This window comes from Siphateles boraxobius, unplaced genomic scaffold, assembly GCF_051911475.1.
Source record: "Siphateles boraxobius isolate OS27281-9 unplaced genomic scaffold, OSU_SipBor_1 86, whole genome shotgun sequence".
Classification (NCBI taxonomy): domain Eukaryota; kingdom Metazoa; phylum Chordata; class Actinopteri; order Cypriniformes; family Leuciscidae; genus Siphateles; species Siphateles boraxobius.
Genome location: NW_027509215.1, coordinates 5,051,607 through 5,074,018, shown reverse-complemented (window position 1 = coordinate 5,074,018; position 22,412 = coordinate 5,051,607). Strand labels below are relative to the sequence as shown.

At 43.1% G+C, this 22,412-nt stretch overlaps 3 protein-coding genes across 3 annotated transcripts; 1 reads left to right on the top strand and 2 right to left on the bottom strand.

The window, feature by feature from the left end:
- The first annotated feature begins 206 nt into the window (after positions 1 to 206).
- Positions 207 to 2,475, top strand: fzd8b (frizzled class receptor 8b). The gene has a single exon (XM_077221887.1). The coding sequence runs from the start codon at positions 398 to 400 to the stop codon at positions 2,120 to 2,122; it is 1,725 nt and encodes a 574-aa protein (XP_077078002.1). The 5' UTR covers positions 207 to 397; the 3' UTR covers positions 2,123 to 2,475.
- Positions 2,476 to 3,121: 646 nt separating this feature from the next.
- LOC143731209 (E3 ubiquitin/ISG15 ligase TRIM25-like) lies at positions 3,122 to 9,145 on the bottom strand. Its single transcript, XM_077221890.1, has 6 exons — positions 8,190 to 9,145; positions 6,401 to 6,496; positions 6,087 to 6,320; positions 5,604 to 5,751; positions 4,655 to 4,705; positions 3,122 to 4,268 (listed from the first exon to the last, which is right to left on the bottom strand). Exons 1-6 carry the CDS (start codon positions 8,781 to 8,783, stop codon positions 3,736 to 3,738), a joined length of 1,656 nt encoding a protein of 551 aa, XP_077078005.1. The 5' UTR covers positions 8,784 to 9,145; the 3' UTR covers positions 3,122 to 3,735.
- Positions 9,146 to 10,240: 1,095 nt separating this feature from the next.
- Positions 10,241 to 21,693, bottom strand: LOC143731208 (E3 ubiquitin/ISG15 ligase TRIM25-like). Its single transcript, XM_077221889.1, has 8 exons — positions 21,497 to 21,693; positions 12,773 to 13,170; positions 12,281 to 12,376; positions 11,990 to 12,137; positions 11,864 to 11,949; positions 11,411 to 11,564; positions 11,204 to 11,263; positions 10,241 to 10,772 (listed from the first exon to the last, which is right to left on the bottom strand). The coding sequence occupies exons 1-8, from the start codon at positions 21,687 to 21,689 to the stop codon at positions 10,252 to 10,254; spliced, it is 1,656 nt and encodes a 551-aa protein (XP_077078004.1). The 5' UTR covers positions 21,690 to 21,693; the 3' UTR covers positions 10,241 to 10,251.
- Positions 21,694 to 22,412: the final 719 nt, after the last annotated feature.

The following is a 22,412-nucleotide window of genomic DNA, read 5'->3' as shown; positions in this document are numbered from 1 at the left end:
ATAACTACAAATCCCTTGTTTAGACTTAGGGTGGGATGTAAACACGGGTGAAATAATTTAAGACATACAAACCGTAGGCAGCGCAAACATTTACTCAAAACTCTCAGGGGATGCTTGATTGAATTACAATTAGACCCCGCCCCTGGAGTCCTATGATTGGGCGCTGAGATAAGGGGGGCTGTCCTTTGTATAAATAGACACGCGCTCCACTATTTGACAGTCAAAACAAACGTAGTAGCCTACTGAATTGCCCTTGATATCAGCTTGTAGACACAGCATGTTATTCTATAGTGTTAAGTTATATATTTTTTATTATTAGAATTAAGTAACCAGACGACCATTGCGCACATGCAAGCCCATACTAGAAGACAGGAAGACATCCTAGAAGTGACCGAGGATGGATTCGCCTATGCAGGGTTCGTTCTGGATCCCCCTCGCGCTCTGCGCTCTGCTATTGTGGAGCTCCGTGTGTGCTCGTGAGCCGGTCTGTCAGGAGATTTCTGTGCCATTGTGTAGAGGTATTGGCTATAACTTCACCTACATGCCGAACCAATTCAACCACGACACCCAGGATGAAGCCGGACTTGAAGTGCACCAGTTCTGGCCCCTCGTGGAGATCCAGTGTTCCCCCGACCTGCGCTTCTTTCTTTGCAGTCTGTACACGCCCATTTGCCTTGAGGATTATAAGAAGCCTTTACCGCCGTGCAGGAGTGTGTGCGAACGGGCGAAAGCGGGTTGCGCGCCGCTGATGAGGCAATACGGTTTCCCGTGGCCGGACCGTATGAGGTGCGATCTTCTACCCGTGCAGGGGGATTCAAACACCCTGTGCATGGACTACAACAGAACTGATACAGCATCGCCTGCTGCTGCAAAACCAACTAGCCGCCCGGGGAAGCCATACAACCGAAAAAATAAAAGCAGTCACGGATCTTCTTCATGTGAACCGGTGTGTCACTGTCGCGCGCCTATGGTGACCGTGAGCAATGACCGCCATCCCTTGTATGACTGGGTCAAGACGGGCCAGATCCCCAATTGCGCCATGCCGTGCCACAACCCATATCTTTCTCAGGAGGAAAGGACCTTTGCCACATTTTGGATCGGGATTTGGTCGGTTTTGTGTTTCCTGTCAACGTTCGCCACCGTTGCCACTTTCCTTATTGACATTGAGAGGTTTAAATACCCCGAGCGCCCGATTATTTTCCTGTCCGCCTGCTATATGTTCGTGTCAGTGGGATACATCATCAGACTCATCGCAGGGCACGAAAGGGTCGCGTGCAACCAGGATCATGAGGTGGATATTATCCACTATGAAACTAGGGGTCCCGCGCTTTGTACGCTTGTGTTTCTACTCATCTATTTTTTTGGGATGGCGAGCGCCATCTGGTGGGTGATTCTGACGTTTACGTGGTTCCTCGCGGCAGGAATGAAGTGGGGAAATGAAGCAATCGCGCGATTCTCGCAGTATTTTCACTTGGCCGCATGGCTCATTCCGAGCGTGAAATCTATCGCCGTGCTGGCGCTGAGTTCGGTGGACGGAGACTCGGTTGCGGGAATCTGCTACGTGGGCAACCAGAACTTGGATAACCTGCGAGGATTTGTGCTCGCGCCACTGGTGATTTATCTTTTTATCGGAACGATATTTTTATTCGCGGGCTTCGTGTCTATGTTTCGGATACGGAGCGTCATTAAACAAGGAGGAACGAAAACGGACAAACTCGAGAGATTGATGGTCCGTATCGGGGTGTTTACAGTGCTTTATACGGTCGTTGCCATGGTGATTGTGGCTTGTTACGTTTACGAACACCACAACCGTGAAGCGTGGGAAAGAGCGTACGCGTGTAACTGCTCGTCGGAGAAAAACGCCGCGAAACCTGATTACGCCGTGTTTATGCTCAAATACTTCATGTGCCTTGTGGTCGGGATCACGTCAGGTGCGTGGACCTGGTCCGGTAAAACTGTGGACTCTTGGCGAATCCTGTGCACGCGCTGCTGCTGCAGCTGGTGTAGTAAAGGCACGAGCGGGTCTGTTTACAGTGACGCAAGCACGGGACTGACGTGGAGATCCGGCACAGCAAGTTCGGGTTTGTGCCCTCCAAAACAAATGCCCCTGTCTCGAGTGTGATGTTGACTACGACATAGGAAATGCAGAACATCTCAAAAATACTTTGCAAACTGACTGAGTGACTGTTGCTTTCCGACACAATTGAACACTACTTTGAGAAATATTCACTGGACTGGAGTAAAAAGTGTGAGCGAATCAATTAAACTAAATAGCCTACCAGTTATTAAACCTGTGTTTCAGGTTATTACGAATGTGCCTTTAAAAGTGTTATACGGGTTTTTATATTTTTCTTATGTATTTATATTAAGATGTTATTGTTAAAACGGCATAGAATGTTTAACATTTATATGAGATTGTGCCTATTTACTTTGACAGAAAAATATTTTGACAATAAAACACTGTGTGGAATATTACTAAAGCATTTTATATTATATGTGTAACAATTCATGTTTACAGAGAACTTTCTCACACTCACAAACACCTTGTAGGTCATGATCCCAGCACTGTAGCCGACACTACCTTTTGGCCCTACTTTTGATATTTTATGTTATATGATTTATGAAAACATGAATGTACTGATATCATTTATCTATAGGACAATAATTCAATAAACAATAATTCAAATTTAATACAAAGTTGATATAGCACAATGATATGTAATACAAATTAAAAATGGCACTTTTCAACTAGGTTCAACCCTTCCAGATTTGCTGATTAAAAAGTAAGTTTAACGTTTCTCATGCAGCTTCAAACTATGACAAAGTCAGAATTATTTCTTGAAGCTCTGTAACACTTATTTTGTCACTTATTTTGACAATTTCACTGATGATCCCTGATATAACAAAATAGAGCAGCTGAGTGAATGTGGTCTGGATTCTGTGAATGAGGGTCATTGTGTCAGAGACGCTGTAGAAGGACAGCATTCCTGCACTGTGATCTACATACACTCCTATACTAGCGGAGCTGGAGATTACAGGGAGTTTAGACTTTTTGTAATTACAGAATAGGTATTTAGAGCAAGAGCATGACTGATCATTACATCCAAACTGATCACCCCGTGCCTTCCTGCTGATACTCTTTTATGACACTGATATTCCCACCGAACCCCCACTCCACCTCCCAGTACCAGCGTCCACACACACTCTCTCTACACAACACCTGAGGCCAAACATCAAATCTGTCCGGATGATCGGGATATGCCCGATCATCAAAATATATAGCCCAATTCAAAAACAGTTCAAAATAATATAATTTAAATTTGTTCATATTTATTACAACATGTCACAGTGCAGGTACAGCGCCTGATCTTTTTAGACAACATAAAAATTCATAGTAAATTAAATCTAGAGATTTACATTCAAAATGTTCATGTTTCTTGATAATTTTTTTTGATGATGTTTTGACTAGGAAAGTCATCTATCAATCGAAAAAGTAGCCTATAATGAAAATGATTTAAAATCTTTCATAAAGCTAAGGTGAAATGGAGAATTTAAGTTACTTGTGATATTTAATGTTAAAATAAAACTGCAAAATAATACAGCATTTACTGATATGATGTTATTGACATTTTTTTTTTACACTACAAATTAATATGTACACTACAATCAATTAACTGACTCGATAAGAGACTAACTGCCATATGATTGTGATAATTTGAAGAATCTCTATATCATCTATACTTCTAGATGACACAGTTTCACTGATGATTCCTGATTTACGCCAAACCCCGGATAGACCGGCTGAGTGAATGTGGTCTGGACTCTGTGAATGAGGGTCATTGTGTCAGAGACGCTGTAGAAGGACAGAATTCCTGCACTGTGATCCACATACACTCCTATTCTAGAGGAGCTGGAGATTACAGGGAATCCAGATTTTTTGTTATTGTGACTAAATATGTATCCAGTGCGAAAGCAAAATAATCTCCAGGACTGATTGTTACTGCCAAATTTACACTCATCACCCTGTCCCTTCCTGCTGATGCTGTTATATGAAACTGATATTCCCACTGCACCCCCACTCCACTCCACCTCCCAGTAACAGCGTCCACGCACACTCTCTCTACACAACACCTGAGGCCAAACATCAAATCTGTCCGGGTGATCGGGATACAGTTGGATCGTGGCAGTGCAAGCAGCCATTCTGTTTTCCTCAGACAGATGGAGGCGTTTATGCACTGACTCAGAATCCAGAGTAAACTGATGGGAATCTGATGGAGATTAAACACAGATTGCATTTGTTGAAATACCTTCAAAGCATTAGGTGAGGCAACAATCAAAGATATAAATGTCGAAACAAGATCACTGATGTATTCCACAAGTTTTCAAGTAAAATGATTTGATTAGAAGTTTAGTTAAAAAGTGTAAATTGTAATTTTTGGCCAATAGTGGAACAGAACTGCAAAATAATGACTGCTTTTCAGAAACACTCCTCCTGTCTGCCGTTGTTTGGAGTAGATAATCTAAACCCCAAATTCAAGCTGCTGTGTCGGATCACTGATATTTGGTGCTATAGTGACAGAAATTAAACTCTTCGCCTATAAGTATGTATATTTGTCTGTTTTTCTTTATTTGTATTAATATTTATAACACTTACAGTGTAAGAAGTCCTCCCTTGTTCTGGGTTCAGTGATTTTGATGCATTTCACTACAGAAACAAACAGATATTTAAAGTGAAACAGACAGATATTTGAAGTGTGATTTCTGCTGCAGAGGTAGACAGTAACGAAGTACATTTACTTGAGTACTGTACTTAAGTACACTTTTTGAGTATCTGTACTTTACTTGAGTATTGTTTTTTCTGGAAACTTTTTACTTTAACTTCACTACATTTGAAAGACAAATATCGTACTTTTTACTCCACTACATTTCTGTCAACCTCCTTGAGTAGAAAGTAATGTTTGTCAGGGCATGATTTTTTCCGTCTCTAAAACGTGATTGTTTTTTTTTTGCGGCTGACAGACAACAAGCATATCGGTAATCACTCCTGTAGGGTCGGGTTGGGGTGGTAGTAGTGTTAAATAAAAAGATTATGAAGATTATTATGGCTGTCTTTTTTTATAAATTCAGTTGTTTAATTTCTATAGGTTGTGTGACATTCTAAAAGCTCCACACTACAAAACTACAAACTGGTCAGTGTATTCACTAGGTTGTTTCAGAGGCATAAGGTCCTGTAATAATGTAACAATAATATAACAATGCATTGACATTTACTTTGTACTTTTGATACTCAAGTACTTTTAAAAACAAGTACTTCTGTACTTTTACTTAAGTAAAAATCGGTCTTTACAACTTTTACTTGTAACAGAGTAATATTTGACCAGTAGTATCTGTACTTTCACTCAAGTAAGGAAGTTGTGTACTTTGTCCACCTCTGTTCTGCTGACAAAAGTATGCATAATATGTATTTATTTAAAAACAATAATGTATTAATTATAGCAATTTATTGTTGTTAATAATTATTATGTTTTATTGACATCTACACAATATTTATTTGTAAATTTTGTCATACGCTGTTTTATAAGATGAGTCTGTACTTTACCTACCAGATAACTTTTCTATCTCCTCTTTGCAGAAATTCTCAAATTTACTTCTTAACGCAGATACAGATCTTCTCGACTCATCATAAATCAAGACAGAAGGGAAAGTGGTGCAGTCTGTAGACGCAGGAGGGCCGGAAACAGACTGGAATCTCTACATATACAAAAAGACAACAGACATAGAGGTAAATATGATGTAAAGTGTAAAGATTAAGTATTTTATTTACTTACTTGCATGGTCATGTGACCATCAACAGACACAGAGACATAAACATGTGATTATGCTGTTAAATTATTGAAATATGAACTTAAAACCTTCAAGTCTTCAAGTCAATATTTAAGTTACGGGGTTCAGCTGACAGAAAAAAAAGTTTGGGAATACCCGATCTAATACAATCTTGAAAATTTCGTCAAATATTCATCTCAAATCAAATGTCAATCAAAGAGTCTGCTGTAATAAGCCGTAATAATAATAAAATCCTTCTAAACCTGTAGGTAATGTATGTGATCATCAGTGTGTGAAAGCTGCTTCAGCTCAGCTTCTCTCCTCCTCAGATCCTCAATCTCCTGCTCCAGTCGCTTCAAGAGTCCTTCAGCTCGACTCACTGCATCCTTTTCCTGATCTCGGATCATCCGTGTCATCTCAGATCGGCTTTTCTTAATGGAGCGGATCAGTTCAGTAAAGATCCTCTCACTGTCCTCCACTGCAGCCTGTGCAGAGCTCTGTAAGGACACACACAGAGAACCGCTAGAATCAGTACATTCAATCTGACAGTTATTTTTCTCCTCTTTTCAAAACTCACCCTGTGAGTCTGCACAGACTCTCTGAGCTCCTGGAGCTTTGTTTGCCTCTCCTGAATTCTCTTCTGTAATATTATTATTGTCTCCCCAACTCGTTTCTGTGAGGATGAACAAATAATCGTAAACATTAGAAAACTTCAGTTTTCTCTCAATTTAAAGATTTCATGTACTAGGCCTACATATATTTTTTTACTGGAATTTATCTATTACATTAAATATTTTTATGAAACAATTACATTTGTTCACCTTTCCATTGCTCTAATAAAGACTTCACAAAAAGAAAGAAAAAGAAAGACATGGCAAATGACCCAGAGCCAGAACTAAAGTGCTAATAATATATGGCCTACTATGGCAACAAACAGAGATGGAAACTCGAGTCTGCGACCTGATTCCCGATTTCGTTCTCTCGTCTTGACAGCATGAAACACCACATTGCACCATTTATTCATTCATTCCCTATCAATATGAGGTGCAGCAACAATTCATAATCACAGCATTAGGCGTGTGTGTAAATCACCAATTGGAAAACTGCCGTTATAAATGAACAATGGCAATTACAGTATAGTAAAGTATTAACGGTCTTAACGTGTGATAATCTTCATGTCATTTAATTTGAAAAGCAATCAATTAATTAATACAGAAGCTGTGGTTGCACATCTGTCAGAGACTTGCTGTCGATTTTCAGGAAGTACACGCTTCAATGTCCTCCTGCCTCCCACGCCGGATACCCCAGTTCGAATCCTGCTTGGAGCGGAGTAAGTAGGAGTGGTTACTTTTGGGTGCCATGACCTGGATGGTAGTGAGGTTTAGTGGGGTGAGTGTAACAGACATAGGCCAGTAAGAGCTGTGTGTGTAAACCTCACTCCCCTGGCCTCAAGAGGTGTGCTAGTGACTGGGGTCTTTGGCCTCAAGAGGTGTGCTAGTGACTGGGGTCTTTGGCCTCAAGAGGTGTGCTAGTGACTGGGGTCTTTGGCCTCAAGAGGTGTGCTAGTGACTGGGGTCTTTGGCCTCAAGAGGTGTGCTAGTGACTGGGGTCTTTGGCCTCAAGAGGTGTGCTAGTGACTGGGGTCTTTGGCCTCAAGAGGTGTGCTAGCGACTGGGGTCTTTGGCCTCAAGAGGTGTGCTAGTGACTGGGGTCTTTAGCGTCCTTGTTAGCGAGCCCGCCTCCCACGCCGGAGAAGCTGATTCGAATCCAGTTTGGAGTGGGTTGAGTGACCTATTACACCTGGACGGACACTTCCATACGCATCGCCCTGACTCATTACCACAGATCGGTTTGTTTGGTCAGGGGTGTGTTATTATATCGACTTTACATAACACAGAGATAGGAATGTTATTTTTTGTGTTGTTTACTGTGACGCACATCGCACAGGGGAACAAGCGGCAAGTCAAATAAATAAGCTCAAAATACACAGCACGTTTATTTTCTCCCGATGACTGTCTCTGCGTTCCAAATGATGTAATGTCGATTCTAAATAATAGCCTTCATAATTTTGAATAAATTAATAAGACTTTCTGTAGAAGTAATAAGTTTTAATATTTTGATACTTCAAAATTGATTTAGCCTCACACTGCTAAATATAGACTATATTTAGCTGAAATAACTATTGTTTAAAATAGAACAAAAACTTGAGACTTACCAGTGACTTGTGAACATGGATACTCAAAATAATTTACAATGATACAATACAATACTGATATATAACGCAATTTAATGATTACAAATTAAATTTATTAGGTTTAGCATAACAGCAAACATAAGTTATATGCCATTTCAATGCATAGGCCTACCTGTTTCTCTGTCCTCTCTGCTTCAGCTGAAACAGTATCGTGATTTTTGTGTTCTTCCATCACACACCTGAAACAAATAAACTTCTGGTCAGTACGACAGTAGACCTCCATTAGTCTCTCATGTTGAGGGCAGATCATCTCCTGCAGTCGTCCAGTGGCATCAGTCACTTTGTGTCTTTTCCTTGAACGAGATTCTTCATGACACTCAAAGTGACTTTGACAATATGATTCCAGACACATCAGACAGGACTTTACAGCTTTGCGTTTCCTTCCAGTACAGACGTCACACTCCACATCTCCAGGTCCAGCATAACTGAGTGCAGTATGAGCTGTTTGAACTTTTGTCTTCTTCAGTGTCTCCACCACCTCAGCCAGCATCACGTTCTTGTTTAAAGCAGGTCTTGGAGTGAAGGTCTGTCTGCACTGAGGACAGCTGTAAACTCTCTTCTGATCATCTTTATTCCAGTAGTCTGTAATGCAGCTCATACAGTAACTGTGTCCACAGGGGATGGTCACTGGATCCTTCAGTAGATCCAGACAGATTGAACAGCTGAACTGATCTTCTTCGGCCTCTGAAATACTGGATTCTGCCATTTCACTGCACGAACACAGGATACAGCCAGACAGCCGCTGAACACATAAGTTTCAATTTCTCTCAACTGAGAAGTGTTTCCTGTCTCGAGACGTGTGCAAAAGAGGTGTGTTTGTGGTGTGAATCACCTTTTGATCATAAAGGACACACATGGGAGTCTGACTGCTTTTCTGAGATCATTCACTTGCGTTGCAATTAGCTAAGTATAAATATAGACTAAGTAGCGAGCTGAATACAATACGAGAATCAGCAGATCCACAAACAGCTGGACCTTGAGCCACTTAAATTTTCACTTCCAATTTTATACTGCATGTATAAAAAATTATATATAGCTTATAATAAGTCCTTATGTTTTTATCGATCTGATACCTTCTGCGTTTGAGAAATTGAAAGTAGCTCACCAGTTTGTGAAAATACACAGCCAAAAAGGAACAATAGATGACGCTCAAACGCAGTGATTTTAATGCCTGTATACTAGTAGTGCCAGTATTTACATATGGATAAGAAATGTCAGTATTTTAATAATAGAATGTAAAATCGTACATTAAAACAACAAAATCGTTTAATTGTGATTTAACTACTGTATGGTAATACACACACACACACACACACACACACACACACACACACACACACACACACACACACACACACACACACACACACACACACACACACACAACATTTAACTAGGACAAAACGTTTTTTGTGGCTACCTTATTATCTTGAAGAAAAAAAAACAAATACAATAGTGTAATCAAATGTGTTGATATTTTTTATTAGATAAGGCTAAGTTAACTTTTTTAAAAGTTTTTTTTTTTGTTATTAGTTATGTAGGGCAGGCTTATTACGTTTGAGCTTTATTCCGTCATTATGCAACATTTCTGTTCATTATGCTAGTTTCTGATTGGCCAACTACAGCAACCCAGTCGATGACATTTATAAAATAACGTTTTAATGAAAAACAATGTCCTTGGTATCAAAGTAATTTTGCAATCTCGTCAAAGCATTCTGTAAAATACTGTAATATTTTCAAGGTCTGTTGTCAGCAGTAGTTTAATTTTATTTAACAAATACTAAAGACATCTGAGTTAATTGCAGATATTTAAAAAATAAGACTTCAGTGATTTGAAGTACATACTGTAGTTGTGGATATTAGCAGCAAAGCAATCCATTTATAATTCATTAATAATAATTAAAAATTAAAAAAATTCCCGCAGTCTGTAATGCAACTCATACAGTTATGGAGTCCACAGGGGACGGTCACTGGATCCTTAAATAGATCCGTGGGCAGTTTTTATTTATTGATTGGCGTCAGACACAGATTTACCTGTACATTTTGTGGTAAATCAGTGTCCGGATTCAACTGTACTTAGGATTGTCACTGGAATGATAGGAGAGAGGACACTGCTAACTACATATACCCATGCCTTTTATCATGATTAAACCTGTAATATGACATAGAATCTCTTAAGATGACAGTTTCAGTGTTGATCCTAAATTGACCCCAAACCCTGGATAGAGCGGCTGAGTGAATGTGGTCTGGACTCTGTGAATGAGGTTCATTGTCTCAGAGACGCTGTAGAAGGACAGAATTCCTGCACTGTGATCCACATACACTCCTATTCTAGAGGAGCTGGAGATTACAGTGAGTTTCATTTCTTTCTGATTGTGTCTGAATGCACACATGGAGTCAGAGCAGGACAATCTCCAGGACTGATCGTTAAATCCAAAAACACAATCAACACATTCTCCCTTCCTGCTGATGCTCTTATATGACACTGATATTCCCACACCACCACTCCACTCCACCTCCCAGTAACAGTGTCCACACACACTCTCTCTACACAACACCTGAGAAAAAACATCAAATCTGTCCGGATGAACAGGATACAGCTGGTCAGCCCCAATACAAGTAGCCGCTCTGTTGTCTTCAGAAAGACGGAGGTATTTATGTGCAGTGTTCGAATCCAAAGTGAGTTGACAGGAATCTGAATGGGGCAAAAAATGAACCTGAACAAAATTGCACTAGTACCATGTCGTTGCGTGTTAAAAAATTAAATGCCGATGATATATAAAATTCAGACAAACAACTGATTTATTCTTCTTGAAAATTCATAAATGTCTGACGGAATGTGTATTTTTATTAGTAATAGAAAATGTAATGTCCGCAACACTGCTTATGCTCCCATATTTAATTTTAAAAAAGCAACGTTTCGACCCCACTGGGTCTTCTTCTTTTGCCTGAAGAAGACCCAGTGGGGTCGAAACGTTGTTTTTTTTATTAAATATGGGAGCATAAAGCAGTGTTGCGGACATTACATTTTCTTTTACTATGTTAGTTCTTTCTGTCCTGCACCTGCCAGAAGGTGGGATGAGCACACAACTTACTCTTTTTATTATTTTTATTAGTAACACTTACATTGCAAGAAGTCATCTCTGGACCTGGGTTCAGTGGTGGTAACGATCTCAATGTATGTCACTAATGAAACCAAAAGACATATATAGTGTAATTCGCATGTAAACACAATATTAAATCAGTCCCGTTAATAATGTTCTCTCAGTTTGTTTTTGTAGTTATTATATGATACATCACTCCTTTAAACTGAACAAATTCCTAGTACTTTACCTCTACCAGATATCTTTTGTATGTCCTCCTTGCAGAGGTCCTCAAGTTTCTCTTTTAGCATAGACACAGATTTTCCTATATCATCATAAGAGAGGAGAGAACTGACATTGACGCTGTCTGTGTATGCAGGAGGAACAGAGAGAGACTGGAAACTCTACAAAGGGACAAAAACATAACAGAATTGAATAAGTAAAGCTTTCCAGTGTTCAATAACTTTTTAAAATTTGTTTAAATGAGAGGCTGACAGCTTCTTTGTTCAGAGAGATCATTACATATTAAACATACATACACAACACACAACTTACCTCATTCATGACAACATTCCTGTCAAAATAACCTACTTAAGTTTAGGTTTTAAATGTTATGTCATTTAGGGTCAATTAAAGGTTATGTTTTAATGACCTCCCTGTAGTAATATCATCCTAAAGTTCATGGTTTTCATATCTCAGTTACCTGTAGGAAATGTATGTGATTGTCAGTGTGTGAAAGCTGCTTCAGATCAGCTTCTCTCCTCCTCAGATCATCAATCTCCTGCTCCATCAGCTTCTCTCCTCCTCAGATCATCAATCTCCTGCTCCAGTCGCTTCAAGAGTCCTTCAGCTCGACTCACTACATCCTTTTCCTGATCTCTGATCATCCGTGTCACCTCAGATCGGCTTTTCTCAATGGAGCGGATCAGTTCAGTAAAGATCCTCTCACTGTCCTGCACTGCTGACTGTGCAGAGCTCTGTTAGGACACACAGACAATCAGACCTTTCACTCTTGGTCTTCATTGACACTGGAAGTGTCCCAACACTGGGCTTCTCAATGATGTAATGACTGAAGTCCTGTCAGAACTTGAAACATTTCAAATTAAAAATGAAAACTCACCTGATGTGTATTCACAGCCTCTTTCAGCTCCCGAAGCTCCTTTTCTCTTTTCTGGATTCTCTGCTGGAACTTTCTTTGAATGTCACCTAAGGGTTTCTGTAACAGATAACAGTAAACATCCGCAATTCTCCTTAGAGGAATAGTTCACCCAAAAGATTTCTGTCATCATTTACTTATCCTCATGTTGTTTCAAACCTGTATGACTATTTCACAAATTGTTTTGAAAAATAACATAGACATTATTTTCTGTAAAATAAAAGTGAAAGGGACTAAATCCATGCAGATTGTTCTGCATCTTCTGATATATATATATATATATATATATTGTATTGACCATTGTTATGACTTTGTGCTTTGACTTTGTGTTTGTGCTGCTTTTTCCGACAAATTGTCTGGTTCCTCTAGATATGACATGCATTTTTTGGTAAGCTCTTACTGTATTGCATCATGAACATACATTTACACACCACAAAGCCTATGTATTTCTCCTACCTGTTTCTCAGCCATCTGTGCTTTAATTGAAATAGTGTGGTGATTTTTGTGTTCATCCATCATACTCAGTAAACAAATACATCGCTGGTCAATGCAACAGTAAACCTCCAGAAGTCTGTCATGTTGAGAGCAGATCATCTCCTGCAGTCGTACAGTGGCATTAATCAAATTGTGTTTTTTATCTTTAAAGAAACTGTCATGTTGTTCGAGGTGACTTTGACAGTAAGAGTTCAAACACATCAGACAGGACTTTAAAGCTTTGTGTTTCCTTCCAGTACAGACGTCACACTCCACATCTCCAGGTCCAGCATAACTGAGAACAGAACGAGCTGTTTGGACTTTTGCCTTCTTTAGGTTCTCCACCATTTCAGCCAGCATCACATTCTTGTTTAAAGCAGGTGTAGAAAAGGCCCCAAAGTTATGTCAGTGTTGATATTATTTAGTGTAGTTGACCATATTAGGCTTTATGTTTCACGTTTACTTCCGTTTATTCAGTGCTTGTAACGGTAGCCGAAGCGCGCGCTGGTTTGTATACTATCCGACGTCACACAGTTAGTATGCAGTACGATAGAGATAAGTCAGTCAGTCGGTCGGTCGGATTGTAGATGTGAGCTGCACCTTTCTTCAGAGTGTGCGTAAATGAGAAGAGTAAGTACATCTGTGATATTGTATTATTTGTGAAACTAGTTATTTCTGTTATTTGATGTGGATAAGAGTTAGGAGTTTAAGGAGTCGCTATGCGACCGTGGTGCTAATTATATCCACGTTCGTTCATTTCACGCTCGAGCTTCGACTCGTCTGATTTAGTACGTCGAGTTAACGATATGTAATATCGTGTTTAGATGTGTTCATACTTTCATATTTGTTGTTAGGATTGATCAGTACTTTGTGGTTGAGTAAATTAAGAAGTAAGTGGTGGTAAATATTGTTATTTGGATCGCTATCGAGGTTTCTCTGTCAAGGCTTTGCTAGCTCGAATGGAATATAGCATTCAGTACGGGGTTTTTTCATAATAAAACCATCCAGCTGTTTAGTTAGTTGAAGCTATAAAGTGGATTATCATAGATGACAGTAAGTGCTTTCTATGTGGGAATGTAACCTATGATAGAAAATCTGAGGATCCTTTATAATAAGTGTTTGAATCTTTACATTATGCTTACAGTATTAGAGTTTAAGAGATATACTGTATAGTTATATATACTGACTATTGTTTGCTTTGTTTAGTAATGTATATTAGTGCTTAGAGAGGAATGAGTGTATGCATATGTTTGATTTATTCATTTGTAATTTGTTTCTCTCTTTATAGAAACCACACTCATAATTACACTCACCCTCAAACTCACTCACACAAGAAAGAGGAATAAAGAAACAGAATCAGAACTATTTCTCCGCTCTTTATTTCATACTCTGGAACATTTGGCCTTAAGTGGTGTTCTGGCCGACACACCTGAGTGAACTTGGTGATAAACCCAGAACTAGCACCTAGACTGAGCGTCTACCCATTATCTTCACTACATTGATGGTCCTTCGAGCCGGATCACTGAGTTTACGTCAGAGATGGAACTACATCCAGAGTATGATGCTAGTGGTGCACGTCCCAAACGGCACATTCGCCCACCTGTGCGCTATGCAGATTATGAGGTCGATTATAGAGGCTACATCGGTCAGAGGTACAGAGAGGAATCAGAGAGTTCTCACCAGGAGGGAAATGCCAGGATGACATCCCTCACCTCCCCACCAGACTCTCCTCTTCGACGCCAGAGGCGGGATGCTATTCTTCAGGAGATGGACCTGGGCTATAGGGCTGAGAACCAACAGCACAGCCAGAAGAATCAGCTAGCCCCCCAGCGGTTTCCAGAGAGAGAGTTTAGGGAACAGCTACGAGATTACTCTACTCCCCTACCTCCAGCGCTGCACCCCATACATCCACAGCATGACAGCCGAGTTGAGTTAGATGACATTCGTCATGAAAGACACCTCCTGCAGCAGACACAGCGGCACATGGCATCAGACTTGGTCGAGCTTAGAGCGCTGCGAGCAGACATGAGACAGTTAGTAGATTCTGTTTGCAACATGCAGAGTCCAACCTCTCTTCATACCAGAAAGCCAGAGTTAACGGTGATGTCATCACGGCCACCTGTTGAAAGTGAACCTAACGCTGAGGAAGAGGATGATTGGCCTGCACCACCACCATGGCCAGACCCAGTAATTGACGAACTTCTGCCTGGTGACCCACCTATGCTAAATTCGCTTATTAGGAGAACAGATGAGGTTCCAAGAACTAAGGAAGAAGCATTGCCAGCCCCAGCTCCTGACATGTTTGTGGGCCAGCCACAAGTTTATCACTCAGCACGTGGGGCCCTTCCTACTGCAAAGCCATGGGAGGACACTGTCCGTCAGCCATCGCCCTGGTTCAAGCCCGTTCAGTTTCTGCCACAGCCACACGGATTACCTCCAGCTGAGCCCAAGTGCCCTACAGGTTATAGTGGTCAACGGAGTAAGCTTGGCTGTAACGCAACGCCCCAACAGCGACATCCAAGCATGGCATGGACACAGCCACTGCCCTTTAGATCACCTCAGGGTCATAACTCCAACGTCCCAGAGCCAAGTTACCGTGGGCCACGCCCAACAATCCGCAACTTCGCCAGTCGGGACCCAAGTGAGTTCGCACGGCTCAAGATCTCATTGGAAAACCTCTTACCACATGACGCATCTGAGCTGTTTAAATACCAAGTGTTGGTCGATCACCTGCAACTAGAAGAAGCCAGGTTAATAGCAGATGCTTACCTTAACTCCCCAACACCCTTTTCAGACACAATGGTTGCCCTGAATGACAAGTTTGGCCAACCACATCAGATAGCGCTGAGGCGTATTGCTGCTGTGCTGGACTCACCAGACATAAGACGGGGAGACTTCGCTGCATTTGAGAAGTTTGCACTCCAGATCCAGTCACTCGTGGGAATGCTGAAAACACTAGGCCACGAGGGTGAAGTGGAACTACAATGCGGCTCACATGTTGCTCGTCTGCTGAGCAAGCTGCCGTCTGAGCAAAGAGCCGAGTTTCGCCGCTGCATGTATCATCAGGGAACAAGAACCCACACCTTAACTAATCTTTCAGATTGGCTGAAATACGAGTCTTGGTGCCAGGACTTTGAAGGACAGTTAGCTGTGAGAGGAGTGCGGGAGAAGCCGGTGTTCCGACAAGAGGGTAGGAAGGGTAAGCAACCTACCACTGTCCTCCATGGTGTGAAGGACACAGCTAAGAAACCTGAGGCTCCAGTGCCACGCAGCTCCTTCAAAGGGAACAAGAGCAAGCCATACTGTCCATTCTGCAATAACGAGGAACACTACCTTAGCCAGTGTACAGAGGTATCCAGGCTATCAAAGGATCAGCTGACTGAATGGATTAAAAGGAACAAGAGATGTTGGCGGTGTGCACGGCCACACCAGGCGGCTCAGTGCAACTTAAAGAAAACTTGCAGCCTCTGCCAAGGGAAACACCTCCAGGTGCTGCATGAGGTGAATATGAGGTCACCTAAGGAGGCATCATCGACACCAGCAGCGGAAAGCCATGGCATAAGGGGCACAACAGAGGTTCTGTATCTAGACAGACCCACTGAAGGCAGTCGGGTTCTTCTTAAAGTTGTCAAAGTCCGCATTCACCATGGTGACCAATCAATCAACACCTATGCCATACTTGACGACAGTTCAGAGAGAACTATGCTGTTGCCAGATGCTGCAGAGAAGCTAGGTGTGCAGGGGATTCAAGAGAACCTACCACTACGCACAATTAGAGATGAAGTGCGGACCCTCCGTGGTGCATCAGTGTCGTTCTCCATTTCTTCGCCGTCAAAGCCAAAGACTAAGTTCAAGATCATAGGTGCATTCACCAGTGCTCGTATTGGACTAGCTATCCATACTTACCCCATGGAGCAACTCAGGAACACATACAAGCACCTTATTGGCCTTCCCATTCAGACCCTTATGAATGTTAAGCCCCTGCTTCTAATTGGAAGTGACCACCCCCATCTCGTCACTCCCATTGAACCTGTCAGATTGGGACCTCCAGGAGGGCCTGCTGCCATCCGCACAAGGCTGGGCTGGACACTGCAGGGCCCAGCGAGTGTAGTCTGTCACCTCACCCAACCACGGCATTTACAACTATTTACTATTTACAACAGTAGCACCCCAGGTGAGCGAACTGATGAAACATGTTGAGAGATTATGGCAGGTCGACGATGTCCCATTCAGAAGCGAGAAACTAGTTACTCGTTCAAGACAGGACCAAGAGGCCATCAGCATCCTGGAGACCAAAAACATCAGGGTAGAGGCTGATGGCATTCTACGTTACGCCACCCCGCTGCTCCGCAAGAGAGACATGCCGCTCTTTCAGGCTACTGAAGAAGCCGTCATGCCCAGTTTACGAAGTGTAGAGAGGCGACTGGCTAGAGATTCTGCACGGGCAGAAGCCTACAGAGTGGAGATGGAGAAACTTATCAAGGCGGGCTATGTCATCAAGTGTGGACCGAAAGTTTCAGCCGAGGAAGGTTGTGAGGAATGGTATATTCCTCACCATCTGGTGAGCCATAATGGCAAGAATAGGCTGGTATTCAACTGCTCCTACCAGTATCGAGGGCAGATCCTCAATGACCATCTACTGCCTGGGCCGACATTAGGAGCATCACTACTGGGAGTTCTGCTAAGATTCCGAGAGCATGCAGTTGCGGTTAGCGGAGACATCAGAGGCATGTTCCACCAAGTTCGCCTCCTCCCAGAAGATCGTGCTCTGCTCAAATTCCTTTGGCGCGACGTCAGTCAAGAAGGCCCTCCTGCAGTGTACGAGTGGCAGGTGCTACCGTTTGGTACAACCTGCTGTGCCACATTCGCCTTACAGCGCCACGTCTCTGATAACAGCCAGCCAGATGAAGAGGTGAGGTTCTCAGTTGAGAAATGCTTTTATGTAGATAACTGCCTCCAGAGTATTCCCAATATTGCTGATGCGAGGCACCTTGTAGACAAGCTACGAGCCCTTCTTGCGTCTGCAGGCTTTGATCTGCGTCAGTGGGCAAGCAACGAACCAGGTGTAATAAGTCACCTACCACAAGAGAGCTGCTCTGCCAGTGTTGAGCTATGGCTGGCTCAGAACAAGACAGATACCCCAGAATCTACTCTAGGGCTAAGCTGGCACTTCCACACGGATGTACTTGGCTACAAGCATCGCCATGTGGAGTACGGGGTTCCCACGATGCGTAATATCTATAAGGTGCTGGCGAGTCAGTACGACCCCTTGGGGTTCATCCTACCCTACACCACCAGGGCTAAGATAATTGTCCGAGACCTTTGGGACAAACACAGGGGATGGGATGATCCATTACTACCGCAGGAGCTTCTGCAGCAGTGGAAAGACTGGGAAGAAGAACTGCAAGTCTTACCTCAAGTCACCCTGCCCCGACCGTACTTGTCAACGTACGTGGACACCTCTGGTCTTCAGAGAGAGGTGCATGTATTTTGCGACGCCTCAGAAGAGGCTTATGGATCAGTGGCGTACCTCCGGACCACTGACAGACAAGGTGAAGTGTATCTGTCATTCCTGATGGCCCGTTCTAGAGTTGCTCCCAAGCGATTTCACTCTATGCCCTGATTAGAACTCTGTGCTGCCCTTACGGGTGCACAGCTCTCGCAGGTGCTGAAGAGGGAGCTTACCATCCACATTGATCATACAATCCTTTGGTCAGATTCCACAACGGTGCTGACATGGCTGAGGTCTGAATCTTGCCGATTCAAGGTTTTTGTGGGCACCCGCGTGGCCGAGATACAGGAGCTGACTGACAGGCATGCCTGGAGATATGTTGATACCGCAAGAAACCCTGCTGATGACGTAACACGAGGGAAGAAGCTGAGAGAGCTTGTTCAGCCAAATAGATGGAGCCTGGGACCTGCCTTCCTCCTGACCAGTCCAGACTCATGGCCAGAGGACCCTGCTGTTGAACAAGCAGAAGATACCTCAGAGCTGCGCAAGTCCACTTTCTGTGGGGTCGCCGCAGTTGCATCAAGCCAGTCGACTTCAGACGTGAGTCAATACGGCTCGTGGAAGGAGCTGCTGGATGAGACAGTGCAGGAGCTGCATGGGGCGGCCAACTCTAATGATAAGCCCACAGCTGAAGACTACCGACAGGCTGAACAGTTAATACTTCAGAGGGCTCAGAGGGATAGTTTTCAACAAGAGTACAGCCTCCTGAAAGCTGGTAAACCAGTTCCCAGCAGCAGTCGACTCCGCACGCTGTCTCCAGAGCTGGATGAAAAGGGAGAGCTCATTCGTATTGGAGGACGACTCCGTCGAGCAGAAGGCTTAGAACTGACCACTCTTCATCCAGTCATCTTAGACCCAGGTCATCGAGTGACTACGCTCTTGATCCAAGACTTCGATAACCGCCTACGCCACCCAGGCCCAGAGCGGGTGTTCGCTGAGCTTCGACGCTCCTTCTGGATCCTGCGAGGGCGTGAGGCTGTCCGGCGCTACCAGTATAGCTGCGCTGACTGTCGGCGATGGAGGGCGAGACCTGCAGTGCCAAAAATGGCAGACCTGCCATCAGCCCGTCTGCGCCTTTACAAGCCGGCTTTCTATTCTACGGGGATGGACTGCTTTGGGCCATTTGAGGTCAAAGTTGGCCGGCGCCGGGAGAAGAGATGGGGGATCATTTTCAAGTGCCTCACAACGAGGGCGGTGCACTTGGACCTCCTTACCTCTATTGATACGGATGCTTTTCTGATGTCCCTTCGTCGGTTTATTTCCCGTAGAGGAACACCTGCCGAGCTGTTTTCCGATCAAGGGACAAATTTCAAGGGAGGTGAGCGAGAACTCCGTGAGACCTTCGCTGGAATGTCTAAAGAACTACAACATCTCCTTGCACCACAGAAGATCTCCTTCCGCTTTAACCCCCCAGCCGCTCCTCACTTCGGAGGGGTGTGGGAGAGGGAGATACGCTCAGTTAAGAGCGCACTCTATGCCACAGTTGGTGCTCAACCTGTTCCGGAAGAAGTGCTTCGCACTGTACTTACTGAGGTGGAAGGGATCCTTAACAGTAAGCCCTTGGGTTATGTGTCTTCAGATGCCAGCGACCCAGATCCAGTGACTCCCAGTGTTCTTCTTATGGGGCGGCCTGATGGTTCGTTGCCTCAGGTAGTCTACCCCGAAAGTGAGCTCATCTGTCGCCGCCGTTAGAAACACTCCCAAGTTTTGGCTGACCACTTTTGGGCCCGTTTCATCCGACTCTATGTGCCGAGCCTGCAAGCTCGCCAGAAGTGGCAGGCTACACCAGCTGATATTGAAGGGGACTGTGTAGTGATGATCGCTGACCCACATCTACCGAGGGCCCTCTGGCCCATTGGGAAAGTGGTCAAGACTCATCCCAGCCCTGACGGGCACATCAGGTCCGCTGATGTAAAGGTGAAGGAGAGAATCTACACACGGCCAGTTGCCAGGCTGGTTGTCCTCCCTGCACTTCCATCTGGAGAAGATGGAAACGGTTCCACTCCTGCCGCTACACCCCAGCCATAGAACTTTGTTGCCTTTATTGATGAGCGAATGTATTACATACATTCGGGGGCGGCTGTAGAAAAGGCCCCAAAGTTATGTCAGTGTTGATATTATTTAGTGTAGTTGACCATATTAGGCTTTATGTTTCACGTTTACTTCCGTTTATTCAGTGCTTGTAACGGTAGCCGAAGCGCGCGCTGGTTTGTATACTATCCGACGTCACACAGTTAGTATGCAGTACGATAGAGATAGTCAGTCAGTCGGTCGGTCGGATTGTAGATGTGAGCTGCACCTTTCTTCAGAGTGTGCGTAAATGAGAAGAGTAAGTACATCTGTGATATTGTATTATTTGTGAAACTAGTTATTTCTGTTATTTGATGTGGATAAGAGTTAGGAGTTTAAGGAGTCGCTATGCGACCGTGGTGCTAATTATATCCACGTTCGTTCATTTCACGCTCGAGCTTCGACTCGTCTGATTTAGTACGTCGAGTTAACGATATGTAATATCGTGTTTAGATGTGTTCATACTTTCATATTTGTTGTTAGTATTGATCAGTACTTTGTGGTTGAGTAAATTAAGAAGTAAGTGGTGGTAAATATTGTTATTTGGATCGCTATCGAGGTTTCTCTGTCAAGGCTTTGCTAGCTCGAATGGAATATAGCATTCAGTACGGGGTTTTTTCATAATAAAACCATCCAGCTGTTTAGTTAGTTGAAGCTATAAAGTGGATTATCATAGATGACAGTAAGTGCTTTCTATGTGGGAATGTAACCTATGATACAAAATCTGAGGATCCTTTATAATAAGTGTTTGAATCTTTACATTATGCTTACAGTATTAGAGTTTAAGAGATATACTGTATAGTTATATATACTGACTATTGTTTGCTTTGTTTAGTAATGTATATTAGTGCTTAGAGAGGAATGAGTGTATGCATATGTTTGATTTATTCATTTGTATTCCTCTTTATAGAAACCACACTCATAATTACACTCACCCTCAAACTCACTCACACAAGAAAGAGGAATAAAGAAACAGAATCAGAACTATTTCTCCACTCTTTATTTCATACTCTTGAACATTTGGCCTTAAGTGGTGTTCTGGCCGACACACCTGAGTGAACTTGGTGATAAACCCAGAACTAGCACCTAGACTGAGCGTCTACCCATTATCTTCACTACAGCAGGTCTTGGAGTGAAGGTCTGTCTGCACTGAGGACAGCTGTAAACTCTCTTCTGATCATCTTTATTCCAGCAGTCTGTAATGCAGCTCATACAGTAACTGTGTCCACATGGGATGGTCACTGGATCCTTCAGTAGATCCAGACAGATTGAACAGCTGAACTGATCCCGAGCCACTGAAATACGGGCTTCTGCCATTTCACTGCACAAACACACAGATACATACAGCTATACAACGTCTGAACAACACTAACGTTTCAATTTCTCTCAACTGAGAAGTGTTTCCTGTCTTCTTGAGACGTGTACAAAACAAGTGTTTGTAAGGTGCGACTCAACTCTTAATATGAACCAATCTGTCTTGCAATAAGTGTCATGATCCTGTTTCTTTCTCACTCTCACATATTACGCTATTTTCCCATTTTCGCACACACCTCCTCGTTATCCTTGTTTCCCCCTCAGCTGTCTCTCGTTTACTCTTCAGAACTCTCTCCCCATCTTCACCTGAACCCTTTTCTTCTGATTAGCGTTCCTATTTCTTCTCCTCTCTCTCCACCTGTCTTTGCTTGAGTATTACATTCTCTAATGTGTATTAAGAGCCATCTAACCCTTGTGTTTCCTGTCGTGTTGGGAGCTGACTTATTTCAAGAGATCACAACTGTGCCGGAGAATCGCTGCTTGCCTCTACTCTCCTTCGGGAAACGCCAGCCCGCTCCACTTCCCTGTCATACGGAGCTTCCACCTGAGTATATTGTTTCTGGGCTGCCTGCTGTTTTTGTTATCTACAAGCCGAGACTTTGTTTGCACATTATTCTGCCATTAATAGCGCTAAGTTTACCTTTGTGAAACCTTTTCTGTTGGTTATTGAACTCTCTGGCAAGCTCTCAATTAAAGTGACAATTTCACCGCATCTGCTGTCTGGTC